At 36.5% G+C, this 27,625-nt stretch overlaps 1 protein-coding gene across 8 annotated transcripts in view; it reads right to left on the minus strand.

Moving 5' to 3' along the window:
- LOC129749946 (anoctamin-8-like) overlaps positions 1-27,625 on the minus strand; it is a 178,348-nt gene that overhangs the window by 35,280 nt on the left and 115,443 nt on the right. For 7 of the 8 annotated variants that reach the window (XM_055745093.1, XM_055745094.1, XM_055745098.1 and 4 more), the window contains 4 exons: positions 12,136-12,271; positions 4,661-4,791; positions 3,754-4,574; positions 3,396-3,648 (listed from right to left, as the gene is read on the minus strand). In XM_055745093.1, the coding sequence (XP_055601068.1) occupies positions 3,396-3,648; positions 3,754-4,574; positions 4,661-4,791; positions 12,136-12,271 (1,341 nt within the window). The remainder of the gene's footprint in view (positions 1-3,395; positions 3,649-3,753; positions 4,575-4,660; positions 4,792-12,135; positions 12,272-27,625) is intronic. The other variant, XM_055745096.1, reaches the window with a different exon arrangement.

Here is a 27,625-nt window from a genome sequence, read left to right on the forward strand (position 1 = left end):
AAGAATGAACGATCTTGTAGTTAAATGCTGTTCTGCGTATAAGCGCGTGACTGTGCGAGAAACGTTATACCCTGACGCGGGCGCTAGAATACATTATGGTCCTTATTTCTTCCATCACTCTTGAAGGAGTGATTGGCTCATTTTGGTGTCTTCATGTGAAAGTTGTAAAACTAATTCGGCTATAAAATAGTATTTTTAGCATATTTTTAGCATATTTTTAGCCCCCGGTGCACATGCGTACGATAAGAGAAGATGTACCTATATGTGAGTGCAGTTGTTCGAAAATTGTTAGTTTTTGACGTTAAAAAAGCGATTTATTGTCACTGTTTCTTTCATAACTCTTGAAGGAGTTTTTGGCCCACTTTGGTGTCTTTAGATGAAAGTTGTGAAATTAATAGGACTAAAAAATGAAATATGTTTCAAAAATTTTGGTGGTGCAGAGGGTACTTTTGGACGTTGTTTTTAACATATTTACTATATTTTGTACCGAAATTCAATATATAATTTTATGTTGTTATTTTGTTTGGATAGCTGGTAAAATTTTAATGCGTTTTGGTGTTCTATTTTATATTCTACGTTGAAAATTGACAAAGTTATGGCCATTTGAAAAGACGGTAACTTTTTTTTTCAAAAAAACTTAAACGTTATCTAACTCGAACAATAAAAGTCTTAGAAATCTGTAAAAACACATGTTTTTTTCTAGTGCTGAAACGAACAAAATTTTGAATTTTGCAGAAAATCCGAAGACCCCCGGCGAAAAATGTCAGATAATTAAAAAAAAAATCCCCTTTTCCCAAGACAGAGAGTAATTTTTACTTCTGAGAACTGCCGTTCTAAGCAAGATTGTCCCATGTGGAAAAACGTGCAAACGAGAAAAACGCGATTGAAATATCAGCTATATTTCCAATTTTTCTCTCAAACTAAAAATTCACCGACAGTTTTTTCGTAGTGAACAGTTCAAGTTAATCGTTTTACAATGTTTTCTGCCAAAAAAATTACATTTCCTACAGAAAAAAACAGCAAATTAGAGCCAAAAATGCTCCGTGTGACATTTTTGCGTAGAATCAGAACGCATGCCGATGCTAGTTCTACGAAAAACTGTCACACGGCTACAATTTTTCTATCATTTTAAAAGCTCACGTAGTTTATTTTTTTCCCAAAAACTCATGCTAAACCGTAATTTGAGAAATACGTTCCTCTTTGTTTATAAAAATGTATAGTTGAGTATGGATCCTGTAAGTAGTGCCTACCGAAAAGTGTTTAGTGAAAATTTCTCTGAATAAAACACTCAAGGCTTCTCGCTTCTCCTCTGCCCTCTATTTTAGTTTGAACTCATCTTAAGACAATTTTTTGATAAAATTTGCATTTTTCATAGAATTTTCTCTAGTGTGACATTCTTGCGTAGAACTATAAACATAGAGACAACCACCTTGATGACAATTTCGTATAAGTTCAGAACAAAGTATACTTGTTTGTGTTTTTATTCGAAAGTTAACACTAGAAGAGACCATTTCCAGCAAAAAATTGAAAATGACCCAAAAGTCACATGGGACATTCTTGCTTAGAACGGCAGAAAAGTAGGCTATAAAAGTTTTCTTTTTGTTAATCTCTAATCTTTAATTTTTATTTCCTTCATTCAAAGTATTTCTTTCACTCGTCAGTTTTGATCCTTACTTATTATAGACCGCTGCATGCATTGTATGGAAATTTTATACTTTTAAATTTTTGCACTTCCCATGACTTTTCTTGGTTCTTTTGCCTAGTGAAAATAGCAATAAAATTTTTTGAAGCAATTCGCTGAGTCCTGAGTAAGCGCAACGAGTTTCATTTATGTATGTAAATTTGAATGGGAAAACCAAATTTTCCATTCAAAAGTCACCAGAGATGTACCGGAAGTTCAGAAAAATATAACTATGGATGATTAATATTCTTTGACTCTTGCAGAACATTTCATGTAAACAAACTACAATCATAACATGTATCCAGAAAAGATATTCGATGTTATACAAAAAAAAAGTTTTTTAAATGTATTATTTAATTTTAGCGTTTTTAACTGCTTATTTGAAATCTATTTTACTGTAGGATGAAAATAAAAAATATATTAAAAAACTGCTTCACATAGCCATTGAGTTTGTTGATTTATATAACCTATGCAAAAATATTCCATGAAGTTATTAAAAGCCCTAGAAAGCAAAGACTGCCATTTTTGGACACTTTTCCATGGATTCAGTTTTTCTATTTATTTTTAAATGGTTATAACATTGTTCGTGAATTGCTTAGCTTCGTTTCATGTGAGCGAAAATTGAATCTTAAGAATTGGCAAAACCAAAAATCAATGACCGACTTCATTTCAAGCTTATTTGATATTTTTCTGGATGAATTTATATGCATAAATATCTTCACCCATACAAATTTCCATACAAAATTGGAATGCGTTGCGCTAATTCAGGAATCTACCAAATCATTTCAAATTTGAAACTGATGCTTGGTGACCCAAAAGGTATCGAAAAACATATGGGAGCAAAAAGTCAATTTCGGTCACCGGTCTAGTGCCCATTATGTCTAAGCACGTCTGTTGATGAGGATTTGGTGAGACCTTTCTTACTATTCGTTTCTTCATGTTTAATAATGTTAATGAAAAATGGGAAATCCGGAAAGACTTGAAACCAAGGCTACAAAATGTCAGTCAATTTCGTTCGATCCTGACTAGCGGCTTGTATTCAATGTCGACAAAAAATATCAAAGTCGACTACGAATTGAACAAACAAGCAACAAATTCCGTCAGGCAGCAATGTCAATGTTGATGTATAAAAATTGTGCTTTGACATAATGGAACACCCTTTATTTCAATTTTTTTTTTCATTTTTTTTTACCTTTTTTTAACTTAAATATGCGAGGAAAATCCTTTTCATTTTTCAGTAATTTTCTTGCTCAAAACCCTATTCTATGTTTTCTGTCGTTTTTTAATTTTTTTTTCTGTTTTATTCATATTAATTTATTTCATTCTTCTTGACTATCATTCTAAAATTCCTTTAATTTTGGTTCGTATTCTTTAGATCGTAAGTTTCGTTGTACCCTTGGCTTGTTTATGTCTTTCGATTTTTTTTCTTTACTCAGCTTTTGTTTTTTGTTCTGTTATCATTCGGATACTACAATCGTTAGTCTTTATTTATTCTGAACATTATCTGCAGTCTCTTTTTATCTCATTTTCTCCGCGAATTTTCTGAATATTTCAAGTGAAAATGGAAACCAGTGTGATGGTTGAATACCGAAATAGAACTGTTCTGAACAGGAATATTAAAAATCAGTGAAGGTAGCCAAAAATGAGCGGGAAGTTGAAAAAACTGGTGTGAAAAAATGTGTGCCTAAGGCAAGCGGTTTGGTCTTTCAGATACCTGTGAGATCGGCGAATCCGGCGTCACTTCCCGAGTTTCGTTGGCGAAAATGTCGATGTTATCGCTACTGCTGCGCGATTCTTTCTGCTGTTCCTGCAGAATGTTGGAATGCTGTGCGTGGTGTGGCTGATGCTGTTGATGGTGCAATTGCTGCTGGCTACTCAGATTGTCCAGCTTTGTGGCCACATCCGTCAGGGAGATTCGTTCCAGATCGTGGCTCGGATGATGGTCGTGACTAGAGGAGATGTGAAATCTTGTTGGTTGTTGATAGAAGTAAGAATTTAAAACTCTAGATTATGCTATACACTACGCGATTATAAATGGAGAAATATTTTTTTTAAACACTTTTTTAAAGTACCTTCCGATGGATTGATCTGCCCGGTCGTAAATGTCCTGATTGCTGTTGAAGTCCGGATCATGATGGGACAGCGAGGTGGATGAAGGTGGTGATGGAGGCGTCTGACGAGGTGAAGGACCTTTGCATTGCATTTCTCGTCGACAGTGCTCGGCTCGGGCAATTTCTGCTGCCAACCACGACGGAAGCTCTGGTAAAATCCACGTAAGAGCCGATCTTAATCCCAACATAATGTGTTCTAACGCCACTATCAATATCACGGTTTGTGTCGATGTTAGTCCGGGCCAAAGTCGGGAAACTTGTCCAGACAAACCAATCAATGCACAGTTTACTATCACAGCTGCCAGCCCCAACATCCCCAGAGCATTCTGCCACGTGCCAATGTTTGCCACCCTCTGCCCGAACGGACGCTGATGAACGTGTGCCAGTTTGAATGCATCCGAACGAATTTCCAGCAGATTGTTCGCCAGAGCACATAGCCCGGCCAGTGGAAACGCGGCTGAAAACAAAACCACATATCCCATTTGCACCAACATTTCCAGATGATCGGAAAACGTCCCGTCGTACTTGTACAGCGAGCTTTCGATTTCCGCCTGACCGATTGAACGTTTGGGGGTGGACGAGGCGCAATCCTGAGATGAACTTTTACTGTTTCCCAGCTGTTTACTATCCGGCACCGCCGGCGGGACTTCCTGGGTTGGGCTGAGCGCTCCCCACATTTTAAAACTCAACTTGGCGAGCTTCCATTGCTCCACCAAGTAAGGCCAGGCAGACTCCCTCAGATTACCGATAATCTGACGCGATATCAGCAAACCAGCCAATTGCTAGCGTTAGAGAAGAATAAAAAAGAAAAACGGAAAAGTAGTATCTTAAAAGCACATCTCAGGAAAAACAACTTTCCCCATTATACCTCTTTCAGCTTATCTTGATCCCGCAAATAGAATGCGATGTAGAACAGCGATAGGAAGCTGTTGACGAACTGAAACAGCGCCACCTTGCCGATTAAATGGTTCTCGTACTTGGACTGCAGACGGTAATTTTCTGGAAAAAGGTTGAAAGTCGTTGTAAATAGTTAGCGATCCGTGAGTCTTTTCAAAATAATTGGATTGAGTTAGAAGCGTTGGGTGTCGTCCTTTTAACTTTGCACGCGTTATTATTGTTTTTCTTTTATTAAATAGCTCATTTTATTTGCCAACTCTCAAGATATTCAATTCTACTACTTTTTAGCTAGGTATATTCAAGTTCATATTCGAAAAGTACCAAAGGAATCCTAACCTGCGGCACATGTAATGGACCACTCACAGTCTCACTCATCATCGGAGAATGCAGAGTATATGCAACATACAGACAATCCAGCGGCATTGGACATAGGATAGAAAAAGCTTTGCGTCCAGCCAATGAAGAAAATCTAGTAAAGTTTTTTCAAAATGTAAATTTAATAACAAAAATTTAGATTATTCTTTAAATAAATAACAATAGAATAGAGTATTCGAAAAGTTTGAAGCCAGATTTTCTTAACCTTTATTCATAACTGTTGGCTCAATAACTATCATCATTCCATATTTTAAATGTTCTTATTTAAATGTTTTAATGAAACGATCTACATTATACATTTTATCATTTGCAAGAAAAGGTTAAGGTACACCGGGGTAAGTGGGGATGGTTTTTCGTATAGTTCAGCTTTAAATAATCAGCAGTGGAGCATTTTTTATAAAATCAGCAGTGGAGCAATTTTTATAAAATTACGTTCAATGTGTTTACGAACGTTGAAGAGATGAGCTCGATAGAAGCAAAGTGAGAAAAATGATCACGTAAATTGTAATGGACTGCTGCTGTCTTCACTTACCCCGCCTTGAGGGGTAAGTGTGGACGGTATATTTTCCCTTTGATTTCTCAGGAAATTTTCAACAAATTTGTGTTTTCTTGGTTGAATACGTTGCTTTATTGCTCGAACCGTCGAAAATTTCGACAAAAGTTTATGGTACTATTAGTGGATCTCGTATATTGCAACATAAAATACACAATAATCATTGAATGATGCTTTTCCAATGATTATGGTGTTTATTTGATGTTGCAATACACGAGATCCGATTTCATGGAAAATATAAACTTATTCCAGAACAAACAAGTACTTTTCCCAACTTTTCATTATCCGAATGTTAAATAAAGCTAAATTGTATTGGATGAATGAGAGATAATTGAAAAAATGTGTAAACATCAAATATGTATAAAACCGTCCCCACTTACACCAGGTAAGGGTTTAGAGACAAAATTTTAGATTTCTTTATCTCGAAACTGGAATGTCTTACAAAGATCAAATATTTTAGAAAAATGTTCCAAGTGGAGCAAAACAACAATGCTTTAAGATTAAAAAAATCATCAACATAACTTTTCGGGTTATTGCACTTTGTTTGAAAAATTTCATAAAATGTGACTTGCAGATCTTTTTCATCACTTTAAAATGTTTCTTGTATTGTGTCTTGTGTATGTAAGAGTCTAATATATACTTCATGGTGCCATATTTCCAAAGCAATTGTAAACTCTCAATTTCAAATTCACCTGGAAAAATCAATTGCACTCAGAAATAAAAAAAAAATATCAAACGATTACTTTTTAGGTATTTTTACGTTTCTCCCTCTTTACGCACAAGGATAGTTCTCAAGGTGTAACTACTGGGATATTTCTCACTGAGAAATATTTCTGCGATTAAAATTTATGCATTGAGAAATAGACAACAGTGACATCTGGTGGTCGTAAAAAGTAATTCATAATTTATAATTTTTTCTATCATAAAGTCACTAATATCAGCAATACTGTTGATCATACGTAAAAACAGTGTTCAAATGATCAATAGAAAATTTATTCACCTTCAATATGCAAAAGAGGGATTTCAAATTACTGTTATGCCGTCCGAGATATTTTCATCTAAGTACAAGAACTTTTTTTATTTTTCCGAAAATTCATATTTTTTTCATTTTTTTTTAATTTCATTTTCGGATTCAGCGCCCGATTTTACATTAAAAATATTGGTCAGTCAATCAAGTTCACGATTTTTTTTAATTTTGTAAACTAGTGTTATTATTATTTTCAGAATATTATTCAGATTATTTATTTATTCTACTCTTATTTCCTACCATGCCTACTCATGAAAAGGTTCGAACCAGATTCCACACTCAGAAATGAAAAAAATATCAAATTTATTTTTATATAGTTATCCAGTTATTTTTAGGCGATTAATAAGTTCAGTCGTTAAAAAAAAAGTATCGCGATATTATATTTTATGCATTGGAAACATTTCTCCGTGAGAAATCATCCAGTGCATAAAATTTAGATCCGAAACATTTCAAGCTGTCACTTTTTTTTTCTTTTTTTGGCGATTGATGTTTGTTGCTTTTTTTCAGTACACGAAAAATTTATCGTCATCTCCGGTACAATTGGTGGCACAAATAATGTTTTCGGGACTATTTAATCAAGCAGAACCATGCTCGAGAATGGAAATGTAAGTACCACTGCCTGAATTTTGAAAAAATAAAAAAAGTTCTTATACTTAGATGAAAATATCTCGGACGGCATAACAGTAATTTGAAATCCCTCTTTTGCATATTGAAGGTGAATAAATTTTCTATCGATCATCTGAACAATGTTTTTACGTATGATCAACAGTATTGTTGATATTAGTGACTTTATGATAGAAAAAATTATTTAAAAAACGCATTTTTTTAGAGAAAATTTTATTTTAGCGAAAGTTTTAGACTCGATGGTAACATTTAAAAAATCTTATTTTTTTTGCGCTTGAATATCAACTTAAAACAAAGATTTCAAGTGGTTATTTATCAAAATCGGTTGAAAATTGAAGAAGTTATGGCTACTTTACCATAACAGTATTTTTTGTAGTTTTTAATAATTTACCGAACAGCAGTACACTTATCATAGTATAGGAAGAATGGAACATGATAAATCTCACTCGCTCCAAGTGAATAAAATTTTAAGGTATTTTGCCCGGGAAGAACGAAAAATACTGGTTTTTCATCAATAACTTTTTTTCATCACTAGCCGATTGTTTTTTATTGTTGATTTTCTTAAAGCCTAAGTTGAGACAAATATTTCACCCGAAGACTGTAACTCGATTGGGTTTGAAACAGGAAAGTTATTGTGGTTCTAAGATTGTATTTTGGTCGAAAATTCTTGTATAAAACGCAATGAGTAAAAATTACTCATTGAGTGTTGGACAAAATTTGCGGCCTTTGAATTGCAATAACTTTTTTTACTTCTGAGATTTTTTTGAATTTCATTTTCGGATTCAGCGCCCGATTTTACATTAAAAATGACCTTCAGTTTACTAAGTTCAAAAATGCTGTAAACTAGTGTAATCAATGGCACCCCTTTTTGATATTGCATAAGCAAACTGTACAGCCCTGCTATTGGCAGGATTCGCCGTTAATAGGCGTTATACGGATAGATATCGATGTGTATTGATAGAGGTGAGAAAGAGAAGACGAATGCGATTTGAGTGAGAAAAACGAGAGTTTAAAAACGAATTTCACGAGAAAAGGTTCGCTTTGTGACTGCCAGAAAATTGAAGCGAATGGAAAATATTCGGTCGGTTTCGACAGGCATCTCGAAGAATTTGATCTTTCAAATTCGGATTTAAAAGAAATCTCTTTGTTCATCAGAACACATGTGTAACATTGTGTAAAAATCGGTTGCACAGATTGCGATCTATGAAACTGCTCACTATTAGTTATTTACTTGATGTCTACAAGTCAGGCAACACCTTTTGCCTGCCGGAAACAGATTTATTGCATAGGTCTATTTTCATTATTTTCAATAACCTTAGTCTTTTTACCCAATTTGAGATCAAGGGTTCAACTCCGATGTTTGGTTTGAACTTCGTGAGCATCCTAGAGTGGCTCCTTATACTTCTGACCATTTGGGCAAAAAAAAATCAGTGCAAAATTATGTTTACCATGTCTTTTTGCATCGTAAATATCTCAAACACAGGTTATCTTAAAAATCTGAAAAAAATAGGCGAGATAGTCCTTTTCATAACCAACACAACGCTAAAATTTTGCATATCCGAGCTCTAGTAACGTAGCTATCACCGAAACAAAGTGTCCGGATACTAAATGATCATAGCTTTATGTAATGACAATAGGGTTGAGTCAATGTTTTGGAATTTTCTTCTTCTAACTCTTATGAATTGTGAAATGAGAACAAACATAACCAAAATAGTCAATGTATTTTCAATCTTGGGATTCTGTTTGATTTTTTCCAAGGATTAGGGCCCCCAGAACAAAGGATCAAGTCTCCCTTAACTTTAGAAATTTCGCTTTTTTTTGCACCAAAATGCTTCTCGGTCATCTACGGGTTCAAGTAAAGTTCTATCTTTTGGAGCATATAAACTTGAAATTACACGCTGTAAAAAAATGCAAAAGACGGCGAATCGCTGAATTTTTCCAAGAAGATATATTGAAAATAAGAAAATGGGATCAAGTATCCCCATTCTCCCCTAGAGCTTAATGGAAATTTTCTTGCACAAGGTAGTAACGTAGAAGGAGTTGAGCAAAAACGATTTAATACTTTTAACAGTGGATTGAAGCCTTCCTTACAGAGCTTGAGCTATAATTGAATAGATTGTATCCCGTTTACCCGAAAACATAAACCCCGAATGATTTTTCCCCATAATGATTAATACCAGTCAAACCTCAGAATCAACCAATTCTCGGAAAAAATCCCCAGATTGCACCATTTGTCAGATTTTTTTTATTCAAAATGGATCATTTCTAGATTTTTTCCTCACATTGTAGCATTTCCCAGAATGGCACAAATCCCAGATTGTTTCCTCTAGTTTATTTCAACTTTTCTACGAGAAATGCTTTGAAAAAGGTAAAAAATGAGGTACATCGAACTGCGAATAAGCAAGTTATTGCAATTTGTAAAATGTATTATGTTTACATATTTTTTTGCGATTATGACAGAAAAATCTGCAAAACGAAAAAGTTTTCCAATAGAATATCTTATTTTAGTCTATTTAAATCTAGTACTGTGGAACTTGGAGGTATTGTATAGCTAAAAACGAGAATAAGTGAAAAAACAAATTGTTCATGATTGTTTAAACTATTATGTTTACAAGCTAAGCAAACAACATAGAGCTTAACAATGTTCTACAAAGTTGACGTGAAAGATATAATTCACAAATTTGTAGAATAAATCATGGCTGTTTCTTGCTTCTGTAAAAGTTAAATTTTTGCGCCATCTTGCGGAGGAAAAGAGAACTAATCCAAATCCATCAATAGGTTCAACAAATACAGTCGAGTAACTTTGTCCAACACACCGAAGAGCTACAACCAACTCTCTGGCCTGCAGTCAATTTTGACCATAAAAGTGTGGATCCTGGCCCACTGTGTGTCGTGAGACGGAAAACCGTGTAAATAAAATAACATAATAGTTGTAGCAAATTTGTTACATAATACTGTGATCAGTGATAATACTAAGGGTTAAGCAGAAACGGTAATACTTGATTTGCATACAAAAATGACCTACTCTGCCCAATTTTCCTGTTACTACCATTCATAGGGGAGATGAGGGCATAACGAGCACCCAGGCAGGGCATAATGAGCACTCCTTTTTTCTACATAAGTACGTATTTTCTTAAAAAAAAAATTCATAAGGACTTGTTTCGTACTACCCATAGTATTAATTTTTCACCAAAAAATAATATCCTTTTCATCTTTACAGAAATATTAAATGATAACCAGGTAGGTTCTCAAGTGACGAAAATATTATAATTTTTCAGCACCACCAAATAAGCTTTTATGACCTTTAAATCATCTCGATCTGAAATGTACGCACTGCAACATGATCTACACATTGTTTCTCAATTTTCAACATCATAATTTTTTTTATTTTTCACTTTAATCAATTTTAAAACGCTTTTTTACTTTAATTTGTTCATTAGAGGCGAACAGAGCACTATCATTGAAGGCATAATGAGCATTTTCTGCCGGGGAATCTAACAGCGAATTCAACTCGAAGAAGTCAACTGAGTAATAGAGCTACAGCTTGGCTTGTTTCGTTTGTCGATTTGGTCTATTGGTAAGATGTCGGAGAGGTAATCAGTAGACTCGAGTTCGATTCCTGTTCGAGGGGATTGTTTTTTGCACATACCATTCATGATTGTTTTTTTTATTGTTACATTATACGGCTAATAGCATCAAAGCATCATCCGTCAAACAAAACACCAGAAACATAATGTATGAGCATGTGTTAATTCTCTGATTTCTACAAACAGACCTAGATTATTTTGTTATTGCTTTGTTTGATGAATCTACGCCTTACCGTTTAGTGCAATCATGATCTTGAATGATAAATGAAAAAAAAAATCACCTCGACCAGGATTACCTCTCCGACATCTTACCAATAGGCCAAATCGTTAGACGATACAAGTCAAGCTGCAGCTCTATTAATCAGTTGACTTCATCGAGTCGAACTTGCTGCTAGCATCCCCGGCAGAAAACGCTCATTATGCCTTCATTAATGGTGCTCATACTGCCTCGGGGGTTTCCCATTATGCCTCTACAGTGACTGGTTTTCAGCTTTCGGCAAAAATTTTTAAAATGCATTTTTAAACGTTTTTATCTACTTTTTCAAGTTTCATCCAATTAGGCAATAGACTATTTGAGTGTCTGAACACGAAACAATGATGTAATTCACATATTACAGCTGTTCTCTATGGTTAAATAAGCGTTTTCCTTAAGGTGGCCATTATGCCCCCATCTCCCCTATCATTCAGCGATTATCAAAAGATATTTTTTGCTTAAATTAATGCTTAAAAGCATATTCTGACTTAATCAATAAACATGCTGTAAAATTACTTTGGAAGGATAAATATTGACACCGGTATGTCCACTATAAAATCTTTCTCACTCGAAGGTCATTTGAATCAAAACAAAGAGACTGACATCGTTGACTCAAATTAAAAAACAAATTGTTTACCAAGAAATATGCTATGCGGAAACACGACCTTTAAACGATATGATTATAAAGGTCATTTTACAAGGTATTGGACACACGTGTCTAGTGCATCAATTTAAGGTGAAGCAGCCAACAAATTCAGAATTTGATTTCCACAGAAACTATTATTGAAATTGATAAATTATATTACAGATTTATGTGTATGTAGATTTCAAGTGAATTCCGATCACTGCAATACGTAGGAACGAATATTACCGAATCATTTGGCCCAAACCCAACGAACAGCACACGTTGCAATGTGTTATTCAATGCCACCCCCCTTCTCCTTTTCTTCACCGACCGACGCGACGCCAGCGTCAGGACGCTGCAACCTTCCTTACCCACTTACATAGAACGTACAAACAAACTCACCTCGGTCGTTGAGCCAAACGGCCAATTTGTAGTACGCTTCGTCCATCAGCGTTATGGCGCCAGCCAGGAGCACTTTCGGTATCACACTCAGGCAACTGAAAATGCCCTGCTCGGGGAGCTTTTCGTCCCACCAGTCCTGTTTTTTTCGTAATTTTCCAGGAGACATCAGGCAGTGGCGGCAGCCAGACATCAACAAATGATGGCGGCAGCGACGGCGAGGAAAAAAGAAGACGGCGAAAGACATGTTAGATTGTTCGACTGCAATTCCCGGTTGCAATTTGAGCTTTTAATATCGATTGAATTTTAGATTGGTTGATGACAAACAGCTGTAGATATGGGGGTATTTGAAGGTGGGGTTAATGTGCTGTGCTGCTGCATACAAGTGGGGGTGGGAGTGTGGAAAATGTCACTAATGTTTGCTGATGGTGTGGATCGGGTGTAAAACATTGCAATCTCCGAGATTGGATTGACGATTTGAAACCAGCGAGCTTGCCAAAGTAACTGTAACAATTGCTATATGAGTTAATTTCAGAAAGCGATTCAAAGGAGCTAATTGAATTCAACTCGACGACACATGACGATCGGTCTTATCGTATTACTCAATCCTTCGTTTTTTTAAAGTGATTGGAATGTTTTTTTGAAAAAAAATAAAAAAAAACAAAAGGTTGAATGAATACAATCATAATACAATTTATCATAATACAATTAATACAATAATCAGAGTTAATACGTAGCTAAAGCCTTGATAATTTAAAACAATGTTTGTTTACATATCGAGTAATTTTTTTTTTTTGTTTAATTTTTTTCCATCATTTAATTTTCGGCAGTTGGCTGGCGAACGGTAGACAATGTGCAACTCGAGATCCCATACACCCAACCTACGGATAGTGGTCATATCACCTCTTATCTCACAACTCCGATTCTCTACCTCCCCGTGGTTCTAGCTGGGGTGCGAGCAACCTAAACGGAGATCGGGTACATAATCCCGGGGATGCTTTGATCGCATGCAGACTGTGAGAGGGGGCTCCGTACGCGTCTGTTCTCCATGTCAGGGGTGGCGTGCGGAGTGCAACAACGTCCTGGTGGTGTTTCCAAAACAACAACATCACGACGGTCCTCCTTCGTGATAGTGGGGTTAGCTGCGGGCCTTGCGAGCCCGTGCGTGACTACAAAAAACATAAGCAACGAACAACGAACAATAAATTTCGAATGGAAATCGGCAAAGACCTACGCGACGAAAAGGGACTAGCGATTGGAAACTTGGAACATGGAACTGCCGATCTCTAAATTTCGATGGCTGTACCCATGCACAGCTGTTAATTCGACATCGTAGGAGGTAAGGCTCCACGGTACTGCGGAGCTGCGGCAACACACACTAGCTTTATAGTGATAGAAAAGTTGCAAAAGCACGTGATCGGGTGGTGGTCGTTCAACCCAGGAATGTGTTGTTTGAGAATCAAGGGCCTGTTCTTCAACATCAGCATCATAAACGTGCACAGCCCTCACCTCGGAAGTACTGGTGAAGACAAAGACGAATTCTAAGCAAAGCTGGAGCGTAAATACGACCGCTGCCCAAAACATGATATCATAATCGTCATGGGGGATTTTAACGCTCAGGTCGGCCAGGAGGAGGAAGGAATTCAAACCAACAATTGGGAGGTTCAGTGCGCACCAGCTGACCAACGAAAACGGCCTCGTACTAAAAGATTTCGGCGCTTCCAAACGAATGGCCGTGATACCTTTTTCCAACACCGCCTCCTACACAAGTACACTCCGTAGTGAACAACATACAAAACCGACCTGAGGTCGCGGCAGACTACGCGCTGCCGGCAGAGGGCGAGCTAAACGAAGCCCCTCTCGAGGACTGTTGGGATACCATCAAGACAGCCATCAACAGTGCTGCGGCGAACGTCATCAGTCATGTGGAACGAACTCGAAGGAACGACTGGTTTGACGAGGAGTGTAGGAGGGTAATGGACGAAGAGAATGCCGCGCTTGCGAGAGTAGTCCAAAAAGGCACCCGTCGAAATGTGGAAAATCACCGACAGCGGAAGAGGCAGCGAGTCCGAATTTTCTAGGAGAAAAAGCGCCGCTTGGAGGAGGAGGATGACAATCGTGAGGTGATCAAATGGTGGGAGCAGCACTTTGATGAAAACCTGAACGGCGCACATGCAGGAGATCAAGACGGTGGGGGAAGGTATATCTCCGTAGAGAAGTCACTCCCAACGATGAGTGAAGTTAAGTAAGCCATTCACCAGCTGAATAGCAACAAGTCGGCTGGGAAGGATGGCACGGCAGCTGAGCTCATCAAAATGGGCCCGGACAAGTTGGCCGAATGCCTGCACCGATTGATGTCCCGGATCTGGGACATAGAACAGCTACCGGAGGGGTAGAAGTAGGGGGTAATATGCCACATCTACAAGATGGGCAACAAATTGGACTGTGAGAACTACCGAGCGATTACTGTCCTAAATGTCGCCTAAGAAGTGCTGTCCAGAGTCCTACTCCGCCGCATAACGCCACAAGCAAACAGATTCGTGGGAAGTCATCAGGCCGACTTCATGGAGGGACGATCTACGACGGATCCGGTCTTCATATTACGGCAAATCCTCCAAAAATGCCGTGAACACCAAGTCCCTACGCACTATCTATTCATCGACTGTAAAGCCGCATACGACACGATCGACCGTAACGAGCTATGGAAAATCATGGACGAGAACGACTCATCCGGGAAACTGACTAGCTAGACTGATCAAGGCGACGATGGATGGAACGCAGTGCTGTGTGTGGATTTCGGGTGAATCGTCGAGTTCATTCGAATCGCGCAGGGGGCTTCGACAAAGCGATGGTCTATCCTGCATGACGTGGCGCTAGAAGGTGTTATTCGATGAGCGGTGGGCGAAATGCGGTCACGATTTCCAACAGATCCAGTCAACTTATCTGCTTTGCCGATGACATTGATATAGTCGGCAGATCATCTGCGGTGGTGGAGGAGATCTATCGAAAACTGAAACGCGAAGCAGGAAGGGTTGGGTTGATGATTAATACGCCCAAGACGAAGTACATGGTGGCCTGCGGATCCAAGACCGACCGAACTCGCTTGTCCAGTAATAACAAGGTCACGATCAACGGCGACCAGCTGGAGATAGTCGATGACTTTGTCTATCTCGGCTCACTGATGACCGCAGACAATGAAACCAGCAGTGAAATCCGGCGGCGAATGATCAGCGGAAGTCATGCATACTATGGACTCCACAAGCAACTGCGGTCGAGAAGACTTAGCCCTTGCACGAAGTGTAACCTGTATATGATGCTCATTAGACCAGTTGTTCTCTACGGGCACGAGGCATGAATATTCCTCGAGAAGGACCTGCGTACACTAGGAGTATTCGAGCAACGAGTGTTAAGAACCATCTTTGGTGGCGTGCAGGAGAACGGAGTGTGGAGGCGAAGGATGAACCACAAGCTCACCCGAATCTACGGCGAACCAGGTATCCAAATGGTGGTGAAGGCTGGCCAGATACGCTGGGCAGTACATGTTGTGAGAATTCCGGACGACTGTCCTGTAAAACAGGTATTCGCAACGAATCCGGTAGGCAATTGGAGAACGGTTGCCATGGACCGAGTGAGTTTTAAGAATTATGTTCGTCAAGCTATGTCGTGAGTAGAGTGTCCTACCTGGGATTTCCCGGTCGGGAATTCCCGGGAATTTGAAAAATTCGGGAATTCCCGAATCCCGGGAAACGCTTAAAAAATCTCGGGAATTCCCGAAGCCAGTAAAATGTTCTAAATTACTACAAATTTACACGATCTAAATTGGAAAAATGAATCATATTGAGCAAGGAAAGTAAGAGTTCTACCACTGACCATACTGACTGGACACTCGATTTCGTTGGTTGGATATTTTTCCCAACAGTACACAATATCGATCCCAGAGTGCGCATCGATCGATTTGAGAAATGCTATCCCAGTTAGAAAGGGCCATCCAACTTTCAGAAAAAGGCAATTTCTACGATAAAATCGGGCTAAACAGGTTAATTTTTTCGTTGGTTTTGCAAACCTACAAACTTTGACAAAAAAAATAGCCTGAAATGGTTGAATTTGTGTTCTAAGTGCCATGTCAGTGTTATCAGTGACCTTGATGGCTTAGTCTTAAATATTTTTTTCTTAAATCTGGTTAACACAAGGAATTCGATAAAACATGTTAATAGTGTAATAGTGAAAAACGCCAAAAAATCTATAAAACCAATAACGAAACGCTACGGGAAGAATCTGAATGTTCTATTTTGCAACACTCATCATTTAGAACCTCCGTTTCGGATACTGTTTACAGTAGCAAAATCATCAGCAAAGAAATGACATATTGTTGAAAAATGGATAGTTATCTGAAAATTTACGATGTTCGATTAGTAACAGTCTAGCTAACTAACTTCTACGGATAGTGAGAAATCTTTCTCAATTATTTCAAATTTTTGCAGCTAGAATCAGACCGGTTTTTCGGTTAAAGTACTTTGTTTTTGGGTCTTTGGTTTGCTTATTGATTTTTTGAAGCATTTAAAAAGTATGAAATATTTTGCAATACTAGGTACTACTTTAAATTTAATACTTCCATATTGATAAGAATTCATACGCAGTAGAGAATTAAGATCTCCATGTTGAAATCTTCATTTTCAATTTTCCCGGGATCCCGGGAATTCCCGGGAAAGGATCGTCAGATTTACAGATTCCCTGGAACGCTAAAATGGTCGAGAAATGGACACTCTAGTCGTGAGACGGAATACTGCGAGAATTTAAAAAAAAATAACATCCTACGAGTATAACTGTTATTCCTAATAGGAAAACAAATGAATATTAAAATACATCATTTTGACATAATTTTGTTTTTCTCGTCTGATCGGGATGGCATTCAATTTTCGATGCAACGATCGAAAAAGTCATCGAACCGAAGCTGTTAGTCAACTGAAGGGCGGCCCTATTCGATGTTCAGCTGAATAACAAGTTCCAAAATACATATTTAGGAGTATACCAAAACCGACTTTTCCAAACAAAATTTGGCATATTTTCAATACAATACTTAAAATTAAACCAGCGTACCTTAATATCATTTTTATTTTTTTAAAAAAGGAACACACGCTCATCAGGATTAGACAGAAATGCTGACTTCAGGCGCCAATAAAATTTCCCAATTTGACACGTCCACACAGTGACCCAAGAAGCAAGTATTTTTGCAAGGTAAGCAAGTTGACGTTGTAGATATAATGAACAACTTTGTAGAACAAACTATACCTCTAACTTGCTTCTATAGAATATTAAATTTTGGCGCGACCTTGCGGAGGTAAATAGAACTAACTCAGCTCAATCAATAGATAAATAAATAGCACAAATAAAGTCGAGTAGGTTACTTTGTCAAAGACACAGATGAACCACAATCAATCCTCTGGTCTGCTGTCTATTTGGACCACATAAATGTGGTTCCTGGCTCACTGACGCCCTAGACTACAATGGCTATTGAGCTAGATTTACTAGATAGATTAGCTAGTTTATTTAAAACAACATCTAGCTAATTGAAAATTTTCAAATAAGCAACAAACAAAGCAGGATTTTAATATTATAACAGTTTATCTGTCGTCTGCTACTAAATTTTAAATCAGGAAACATTTGACCATGCCAAAAAACCGTGTATAAATTTCGACTCGATCGTTGCAAAACAACGCAATTATTGCCAAAAAGTTAAACACTTTTCGGTGGCCTCTTATACAATGTTTGATATCTGAAATCGATTGCCCTTCCCTCAAAACTCCCGTGTGCAAATTTTCAAAGCAATCCATTCCATAGTAACATCAATATTGCTTGAAAACAGTTAAAAATTAATTAATATGGACGACTTTTTTCGTCGACCCCAGCCAAAACATTTGACATCTAAAATCGATTGCCCGTCCCAGAAAACAACCGTGTGCAAATTATCATCCCGATCCGATGTATAATAACGACGATATTGCAAAAATATTGAAAGGTTAATATGAACGACCCCTTTTGCCGACCCCTTACACTGAATCTAATACCTGAAATCAATTGCTCGTCCCTCAAAACTCTCATGTGCAAATTTTCATCTGAGACGACAATATCGCATTAACAGTGAATAGTTAATATGGACGTCCCCTTTGGCCGTCCTCTGACTTTATCTTGGATAAGTAAAATCAATTGATTGTCCCTAATTACTCCTATGTGGAAGTTTTCAGCCCAATCCGATGTATAATAACGTCGGTATAACAAAAAATAGTGAACAGTGAATATGGACGCCCCCTTTGGCCGGCCCCTTTCACAAAATTTGATACCGGCAATCGATTGCCCGTCTTTAAAACCATCCGAGCATAAATTTTTATCTCTATCCGATGTACACTAACGTCAATATCACAAAAATATTGAAAAGTTAATATGGACGACCCCTTTTGCCGACCCCTGACCCAAAATTCAATACCTGAAATCGATTTCCCATCTCTCAAAACCCTCATGTGCAAATTTTCATCACGATCCGACGAAAAATAACGTAAAAAACGCGAAAACAATATTTGTCTTGTATGGACGACCCCCTTCAGAAGGGATCATCCGAAAATCTGAAAACATTTTTCATCCTTCCTGGTCCTAATGAGCATCCATGCCAAATTTCAAACCTCTAGCTCTTAAGACGGCTGAGTCTATAGAGGACAAACAAACAAACAAACAAACAAACAAACAAACAAACAAACAAACAAACCCACAGAAATTGCTTTTTATATATATAGATTTTCATACTAATTGGGTTGTATGATAAGACCGTTTCTATCAACTTAAGCTTCGAAAAAATTTGGAGAACATAAGTGATTCGACTAACTAAAAGTTATATCTAAGCATTGAAAATGCAAAAATCGTGCTTAGGGAACCATGAATCGAAGGTACATTGGTATGCGTGCGAACAGCATTTGCATTGCAGTCTGCCGAGTGCCGAGCAAATGCCACGTGGTCTCCTACAGAACTCAGTGGTTCGAAATATAAAAAAAAAACTAAGTGAAATTAAGCAACTCACAAGACTTAAGATGTTTGTCTTATTAAAAAACTGTTAGATCGATGGCAGTTTATGACTTTAATATAGGTATAAAATACATAATTAATTGAGTTTTGGAATCGTTTTCTATTGCTAGGGAACCATATACTTAAATCTGAGTCTTTTGTATTTTTGTTCTAATTTTTTTCTTGGAAACAGAAGCTGGAAGTTCAGGAAAATATCATTTTCTTTCCAATTATTCCTTAAAATATTAGATGTGAGTCGAATTAAAAAAAATGTTTTGGCGAGGTTTACATTCTCACATCTTTTTGGCAAGTCAAACCACTGCGCAACGCCCCGGGCATTCGAGATGGCTCTTGCTAGAAGCCAGGGGTGCCAGGTTGTTTCGTCAAAAATCAGGACATTGCGAAGTAAAAAATCAGGATTTTTCAGGACACCTCTTAATTCATGAAAATAATGAGGATTTCTGCTTAAATTGCATAATTAAAGGCGTAATACAGGTGCTATAAAAGCCTTGATTTATGCATCAACAGTACGCAGCTTGTTGGTTGGACGGTAGTTCATATCGAAAAACACCATTTGAATATCATCTGAACCAAAAATTACCATCTGTTAAATGGGTTTAATGATTTTATAACCTTTTTATTCGATTTTCTCATAGTTATCTGATCATATTTAAGAAGTTTTTATGAAAATCAGGACAAATCAGGAAATTTGAAGGACAAATTTTCAAAAATCAGGACAACTCGAGAGTTTTTGAAAAATCAGGACGGTCTCTCGAAAATCAGGACAAATCCTGATAAATCAGAACACCTGGCACCTCTGCTAGAAGCTCATAATCTCAGCTAACAAATTCAAACGGGCAAAATTTTAAAATACCATTCAAGGAATTTTTCAATTTCTTACTTAATGAAGCCAAACTCCACAATATGAATATATTTGTTTGGTAGTGAAAATATCCCTATGTATCGCAATCGCAAGTCTCCTAGAGTATTTTACTATCAACTTATGGGCTATAAAAACTCAAAAGTAATAATTTAAACAATGATTTATAAATGACAACACAGTATGATGCACAGAACCATAGAAATGTCGTAATTGAATCTGTCTTTAGGCTTAGCATTCCTGAATTTGTCCAGTTAGCATTCAAGTCAGGAAATTGTCCAAAAAAACTGAGAAAATCTAAACAAGTTTTCCAATATTTTCAATCGATGAGAAAAGTTCAAAATAAGATATTTTAATTCAACGTTACAATACCACTTTCACAACAACCACGTTCAAGTCGTTTATTTTTTATAACTCGTTTGTTTGATACGGCTTAAACCTTTCAGTATTACTCCCGTTCAAGTCGTATTTGATTTTTATTTTGATGAAATTGTCTCAAAAATCATCGCAAAAATGATGAACTGTGAATTCTCTTTAAAAAATTTCGAGGAATGTGAATCGATCGGGGCCAGATACGGATATTTACCTCAATATTCTGGCAGCTGGACCACACCAACTTTTTTTTAAACTCTACTTTGAAAACCTGGGTTAGTCTAGATAAGCCCATGTCATATGAAATACTTTTCTCAGATTGATTGGCTTTATTCAGATTTTATCAGTCCTTCATAAGTAACTTACTGTACACGGATAAAAAACTCTACAAGTTGATATCAAAATTCGTATGGTTGGCTCTTCCATATCACAGATTTTTTTGTTGAATCCATAATATTGTTTAATCAACATCGATAACTACAAACAAACTAGCGTTACGGTAAAGTTGATTTGGCTGTAGAGGATTCCTGAACTGCTTATCGCTAAAATAATTCAACAGCTGGTAGATTTGGCTATTTTTTCCTATTTTACATATACTATCTGATAGCTAGTTCTCAAATATCATTGTGTAGAGAATATAGGAACAAGGTTAAATGAAAGTATTGAAAAACATGAGTTTGAATAATTTATAAACTTATATGTGATATGTGATTCACGGTGAAGACGTATGTTGTCTGTGAAATCAGGAGCTAATCCAGATCAGTATAAAGCTTTCTAATATTGAACCAGTATCCTCACTAACACTATTTCGGTAAACGAAATCGCTGACATGCGACGTGAGAGATACGAGAGCGTTTATATAATTGAGATCGAAGAAATGGAACTTAACGAAACGAACGTGTGACTGTGTGTGTACAATCGGAGCGGAAAAATATTCTCGCTTCCCGAACCAAATCGTTGATTGAAGTCAGTTGATAGAGGATTGCGTTGACGAAAAGTTCGAACGTAAGCGACTGAGGAAAGCATTTCCGAACGCGAGATCAGAAATGAATCCTCCGGACTCGACACATTGATGCTTGACTAGACCTCGAATTTCGTATAAAAAAGCAAGAAACTTGTCTAACTTAGAGGAAAAATCATTCAGAGTCAGTAGTTATTTCTAATGGAAGTAGTCGACCAGCACGAAGCGGAAAGGTAAGTATGATTTAATTTTTTCAGTTGATTTTCTTTTCACAAATCATATTTAATGTTTTCAGATCCATAGAGAGAGAGAGCGTACCCCCGAAGATCCGTAAGGTGGAATAAAAAAAAAACAAGGATTAACTTGATAATATCACGTGAGTGGGTATACTTAATTTTTTGAAATATTTTAACAAGAGCTTTTATTTTCTTTCAGGGCGCTAGATGTACAACTTCAACCAGAAAAAATAAACAGCATTTGGTTTCAGGCCAAGGCGGCGGTAACCCAGCAGCAGCAAAAAACAAACAGTGCAGTGGTTATAATGAAAAATCTTGCCACGAATTTAAAATAAAAAAATTAAATGTGTTTCATTAAATTAAAAAGGAAAATCAATGCATTTTATCTGTTCAAATTAATTTTATAAATATTTTGAATCAACGATGGCCCACGAATGACCAACTTAAATTTCCTGTTGGATTCTTAGCATCGATGCGATCGCTAAATCAACTATTCATCCTTTCGTGGTTGGCTTGATCGAATCTTTGGGTCAGAACCAAACAACCATATCTATTTTCCAGTTGACACGTGATTTAACTGATATATCTATATATTTTTCTCCGTGTATACATATTGAAGAAATTTTTTGAAGTGTTCAGTTTAAAAAATTTGCTTTCAAAATATGTTAGTTTAGATTTCATCAAAGGGATTTAATGTTCATAGAAAAGAGAAAGTTCAAACCACTTACGGAAATGATTCATTTCTGATGAAGGTTCATTGGTTTATTAATGACAACCAAATTAATAAACCAATGATTCTTGTTCATACACAAATAATCTGAAACAACCTGAGGTGTTTATAATCATCACTTTGTTTAAATGAGTACCTAAAAAGTTTTAAGTTTTTTTTACAATGTATTTATTTAAAACGGCTCAGTTTAAAGTTTTAAAAATTAAAAAAAAAATTGCGGACATTCTGGACTTCCAACTTTTTGAAATGAAAGCTTATTTTGTGCTTCCCTTCCAACCAAATTTCATCAATGTTTTCGAAAGCCTTTTTATTGTAGGGGAAAAGTTCATATAACGCCCCATGTGGCTAATACGCGCCACTCTTGTTTTGAAGAATCTGAAACATTTAAAGCCTGCAAAATATTACCAATTTGTTTTAAATGCTGTGATTGGTCATGGCAAGTATAAATTTTTCCTTAAAATGCCCCTGTGTCGTGATAATTTCACAATTTCGGTTTTTCTTCATTTCGATCTAAATTTTAAAACACTTTTAATAAGGTGTCACCAAGCAGAGAAAAACGAATAAGACAATATTTTCTGACACATCGATAGAGGAGAATCTAAATTATGATTTTATGCTAAAATATCATACTGAACTCCCTAAGGTATGCTTTTCATGGGTATGTTCTATCACGGCCCATCCGCTCGTTATAACGCGCCAATCGTAGTAGGCTGAAAATAGCATTAATTTTTCAAAAATGCCAATTTTTATTGAAAATGAACGAATAGTCTGAAAGCATATTTTGAGCGTTAATTCAGCCCAAAAAATCTATTTTTCATTTTTTGTTAAATTTCTATTAGTCCATTTTGATTTTCTTTTCAGTCACAGTGTCTGTAAGTATTGGTGTATTTTCGGTCTTCGGCTGCTCTCGGGTGTGTTCGGCTGCTAGGCGCGTATTGAATACACAGCGGCGCGTATTCGCAACACAGTTTTGTTCTGGTGCTTTGAATATAGTTTTTAAAAATCCAATTTTTGAAGAAACTAGGGGAACATGCCCTATTATGCGCCACATAAGCGAATCGCTGATTTTCTGTGTATTCCAAGTGCAAATTATGTTAAAAATGGGTGTAATCGTTGAAGAAAAGTGTTTTCTACAAATGCCTTTGATTTTTCATTACTCAAATTGCTATAGTTTCTTCAAAAATTTGATTTTTAAAAACTATATTCAAAGCCACAGAACAAAATTGTGTTGCGAATACGCGCCGCTGTGTATTCAATACGCGCCTAGCAGCCGAACACACCCGAGAGCAGCCGAAGACCGAAAACACACCAATACTTACAGACACTGTGACTGAAAAGAAAATCAAAATGGACTAATAGAAATTTAACAAAAAATGAAAAATAGATTTTTTGGGCTGAATTAACGCTCAAAATATGCTTTCAGACTATTCGTTCATTTTCAATAAAAATTGGCCTTTTTGAAAAATTAATGCTATTTTCAGCCTACTACGATTGGCGCGTTATAACGAGCGGATGGGCCGTGATAGAACATACCCATGAAAAGCATACCTTAGGGAGTTCAGTATGATATTTTAGCATAAAATCATAATTTAGATTCTCCTCTATCGATGTGTCAGAAAATATTGTCTTATTCGTTTTTCTCTGCTTGGTGACACCTTATTAAAAGTGTTTTAAAATTTAGATCGAAATGAAGAAAAACCGAAATTGTGAAATTATCACGACACAGGGGCATTTTAAGGAAAAATTTATACTTGCCATGACCAATCACAGCATTTAAAACAAATTGGTAATATTTTGCAGGCTTTAAATGTTTCAGATTCTTCAAAACAAGAGTGGCGCGTATTAGCCACATGGGGCGTTATATGAACTTTTCCCCTATAGCAATTTGAGTAATGAAAAATCAAAGGCATTTGTAGAAAACACTTTTCTTCAACGATTACACTCATTTTTAACATAATTTGCACGTGGAATACACAGAAAATCAGCGATTCGCTTATGTGGCGCATAATAGGGCATGTTCCCCTATGAGTGAAGCCCGGTGTTCCATCGTCGCATAGAACTTTACGCTCAGCTGACGTCATTCTGTCAGTGGCCTTATATTCAGAATAGCCAACAATTCTGTTGACTGTCAATTGAGCGTTGTTGGTAAAGATCTATTGCACATTGCTGGTGGCCAAGAATCGGATCATCGAAACGGCAAACAATTGGTACGGCGGCCAAGTAATTAGTGCACGCAGTGAGTACTTTGCATGCATTTTGCTCACATTAATGAAAGTTCCATAGAAAAAACATAATTTTGTTGAACTCTAAGCAAGTTAGCAAGTAAATTCTTCAAAGGATGTTCTATGGTGCACTCAACAGGAAAGTTGGAATGTTCAAAAAAAGGGTAAACCATGCCTTAGGTGCCAAGGTCGGGTACATTTACCCTACTCTACAAATAAAAAATTCAAACAGAAGAATTCAAAATCAGAATCCAATTTAAATCCTAAATTAACTAGAAATAAATTTTCTCCATATTCTTTTGTTGGATTATAGAATACGTGGATCGAAATTCGCAGAAAACTAGACAAAGCTTGCCAGATTGTCCGAGTTTTTACGGACTTCCCATGCTATTTAAAACAAAATTTGGGAAAAGTTCGGTCCGGCCCGGAGCTTAGATTTCGTTAAAAGGTGCCTGGATATTGCTCAAATTGATTTTTTTTATCTTCGTCCAAAAACGTAGTTTTCGATTAAGTTTTAACTAAATTAACATGAATGCTAATTTGGAAGCCTAAAATATGATTAAAATCTGATGTGTTTTTGATTTACAAAAAAAAATAGTTATGTGCTTTTCTTTTGAATTTTTTTTTAAATAATTCATGAGTATTTACTCAAACTTGCCCGGATAGTAAACGGACTTATGACATCTTTACACTACAGAGTGGTGACGTGAAAGTTATGTTTATTGCATAAAACTCAAACCTTCTCTGCTTCTCATCGAAATCAATTTCAATGTCATTTATAGGTAGTCAAATTATAAACTAAGAACTTAATGATTTTCGAATTCTTTGCAAACCGCACGTACGACTTAGTTCGGAATTTCGTTCCAAATCTTCACCAAACGTGTTTAAATGTATTCAACCTCAAATGCCAAACGTCGTCCTGTACCCTAACATGTGTTGCCAGATATTGAAGTCTAGTGGGTTCAAGTCCGAAAATATGCTCCATTAGACTGAGAAAATTTGAGGTCTGTTTTTGAATTTCTCAAACCCTGGGGACTAAAAAGTCTTGTTTTGATTCAAAACTCATCCATGATATTTTTGCAGAATTTTTAAGTAATGTTTACATAAATAAATTTGAACTTTTATGTTTGAATGGAAAAATTGAATATTTTGAACTTCGACCAAGTTGTTCAGCGGAAAATTTCCTTCAAATAATTTATAAACTGGTACAAAAACAATTAGCATGCTCGGTTACACAGAAGAACCAAAAATGATATCGATTTTCAATACAAAGGGTATTCAATTTTCGCATAAAACCATAAAAGTTCATGTAAACGTTACTTAAAAATTTTGCAAAAATCATGGATAGGTTTTGAATCAAAACAAAGCTTTCAAGACACCTGAACCACCATTAAACACCCAGGTGATCCCTTTTGAATTCAATTGCTTATTTTGTAATTTTACTTCTTATTTGTAGATGATATTTAAATTGATTTCGAAGAGAAATAACAAATGGTCCAAGATTTATGAAACAAACAAAGTGTTTCACTTTCACGTTGCCACCCTGTAGACTCTTATTCAGCATGTTTCAAAATTAAATCCATAAACTGGGACAGTTTTGAGCGGTTCTAAAACATGATAACGTTTTCCTTCCCTTTACTCCTCATAGCTCTTTATCCGAGATACCAATTTCATGTTATATTCAAAAAAAACATTCACACTATGAAGGAAGAATTCAAAGCGATTCCCATCCAAACTAAATGCCCCCGGAGCCGAAACCGCACCCCAGACGGAAATATTATCACATTATGTAAATTAGCTCTCTCTCTCTCTCTCCGTCAGCATCTCCCGAAAGGTTCAGATTACGTAATGTCAGACAAGGGAGATGTAATCACTTGACTTGAACCTGAAAATATGCCAACTTTCGTCCGTCCCAAGCGTACATCATGTAGGAGTAGGATGTTTGTTCAAATGTACTTAGGTACCGGTCGAACAGAAACGGAACATTTTATTATCGGTTGAATGTGTTCAATTTATTCGGAACCCACACTCCATCGGAACATCTATTGCCTACATCGTGGCGTATTCAGCCCTTGTACAAATCCAGGCGTTCACATTAATTTTACCCTGTATTTTACACTGTTTTCCTCCTGAATTATGAATTTAAAATAATGTTCGTGAATTCTAAGTTTCTTAACTGTTCAACTTAAATTGGAACTTTAAACTCTGTTTATTTTAAGTGAATAGATTTTTCGAATGGGATATTTTATATAAAAACTTAAGCTCCGGTTCAAAATAATCGAGAACTAAACCACAAATGTGCTTAGCAAAACAAATGGTTGAGTTAATTTGGAGCAAATCATCAGGTCGGCTATATGAGAGAAGTGCTGAAATAAAGCAAAAAAAAAAGAAAATCTGGAGCGTAAACAACAAACCAGGCCTCGGATAAATTAAGTGATAAGAGTGAGGAAAAAGTTTTGTTAGCGCCTCCGCCACTACGATCCCCCACGCCGGGAGAATAACTTTGGTGACATTTTTGTGTGAGTTTTTTTGTTTAGAAAATACTTGGGCCCGCGAAAAATTATCTTTTTGTTGGGCGGTATTTAAGTGTCTGTATCGTCGCTGGATGAAGCAAATACATTTTGTGGTATGGGCTTCTGAAGGCTGAATCATTTTTCACTTTGCTTTTGGCAGACAGTTTTAAGCCAAGTTGAAAGGTGCTTTCGTTTGAAATTAATAATAAGGATTTAAATCGATAAAAGGAGGAAACAAAAGCTTAAACGCAGTTTTCAACGACTGCCATTCGAGTGAAGGTAATTTTTTTTTCTTTCTCGCAATCAAGTACAAATTATGAGCAATTATCTCCAAAGTTCCTAACTAAAATATCTCAGATAAAGACTACATGCAAATATGTATATTCCATCCATTTTTTACGGTCGCCATTGCAAATTAAAAATCACTATATTGAATCATACGGCCACTGTTTTTGAGATAACACCAATATTTATTTTTACTCCAATTGTAGAAATATATGACTTGTATGACAAAGTAGGGGTTTCCTAT

This window comes from Uranotaenia lowii, chromosome 2, assembly GCF_029784155.1.
Source record: "Uranotaenia lowii strain MFRU-FL chromosome 2, ASM2978415v1, whole genome shotgun sequence".
NCBI classification, from domain to species: Eukaryota; Metazoa; Arthropoda; class Insecta; order Diptera; family Culicidae; genus Uranotaenia; species Uranotaenia lowii.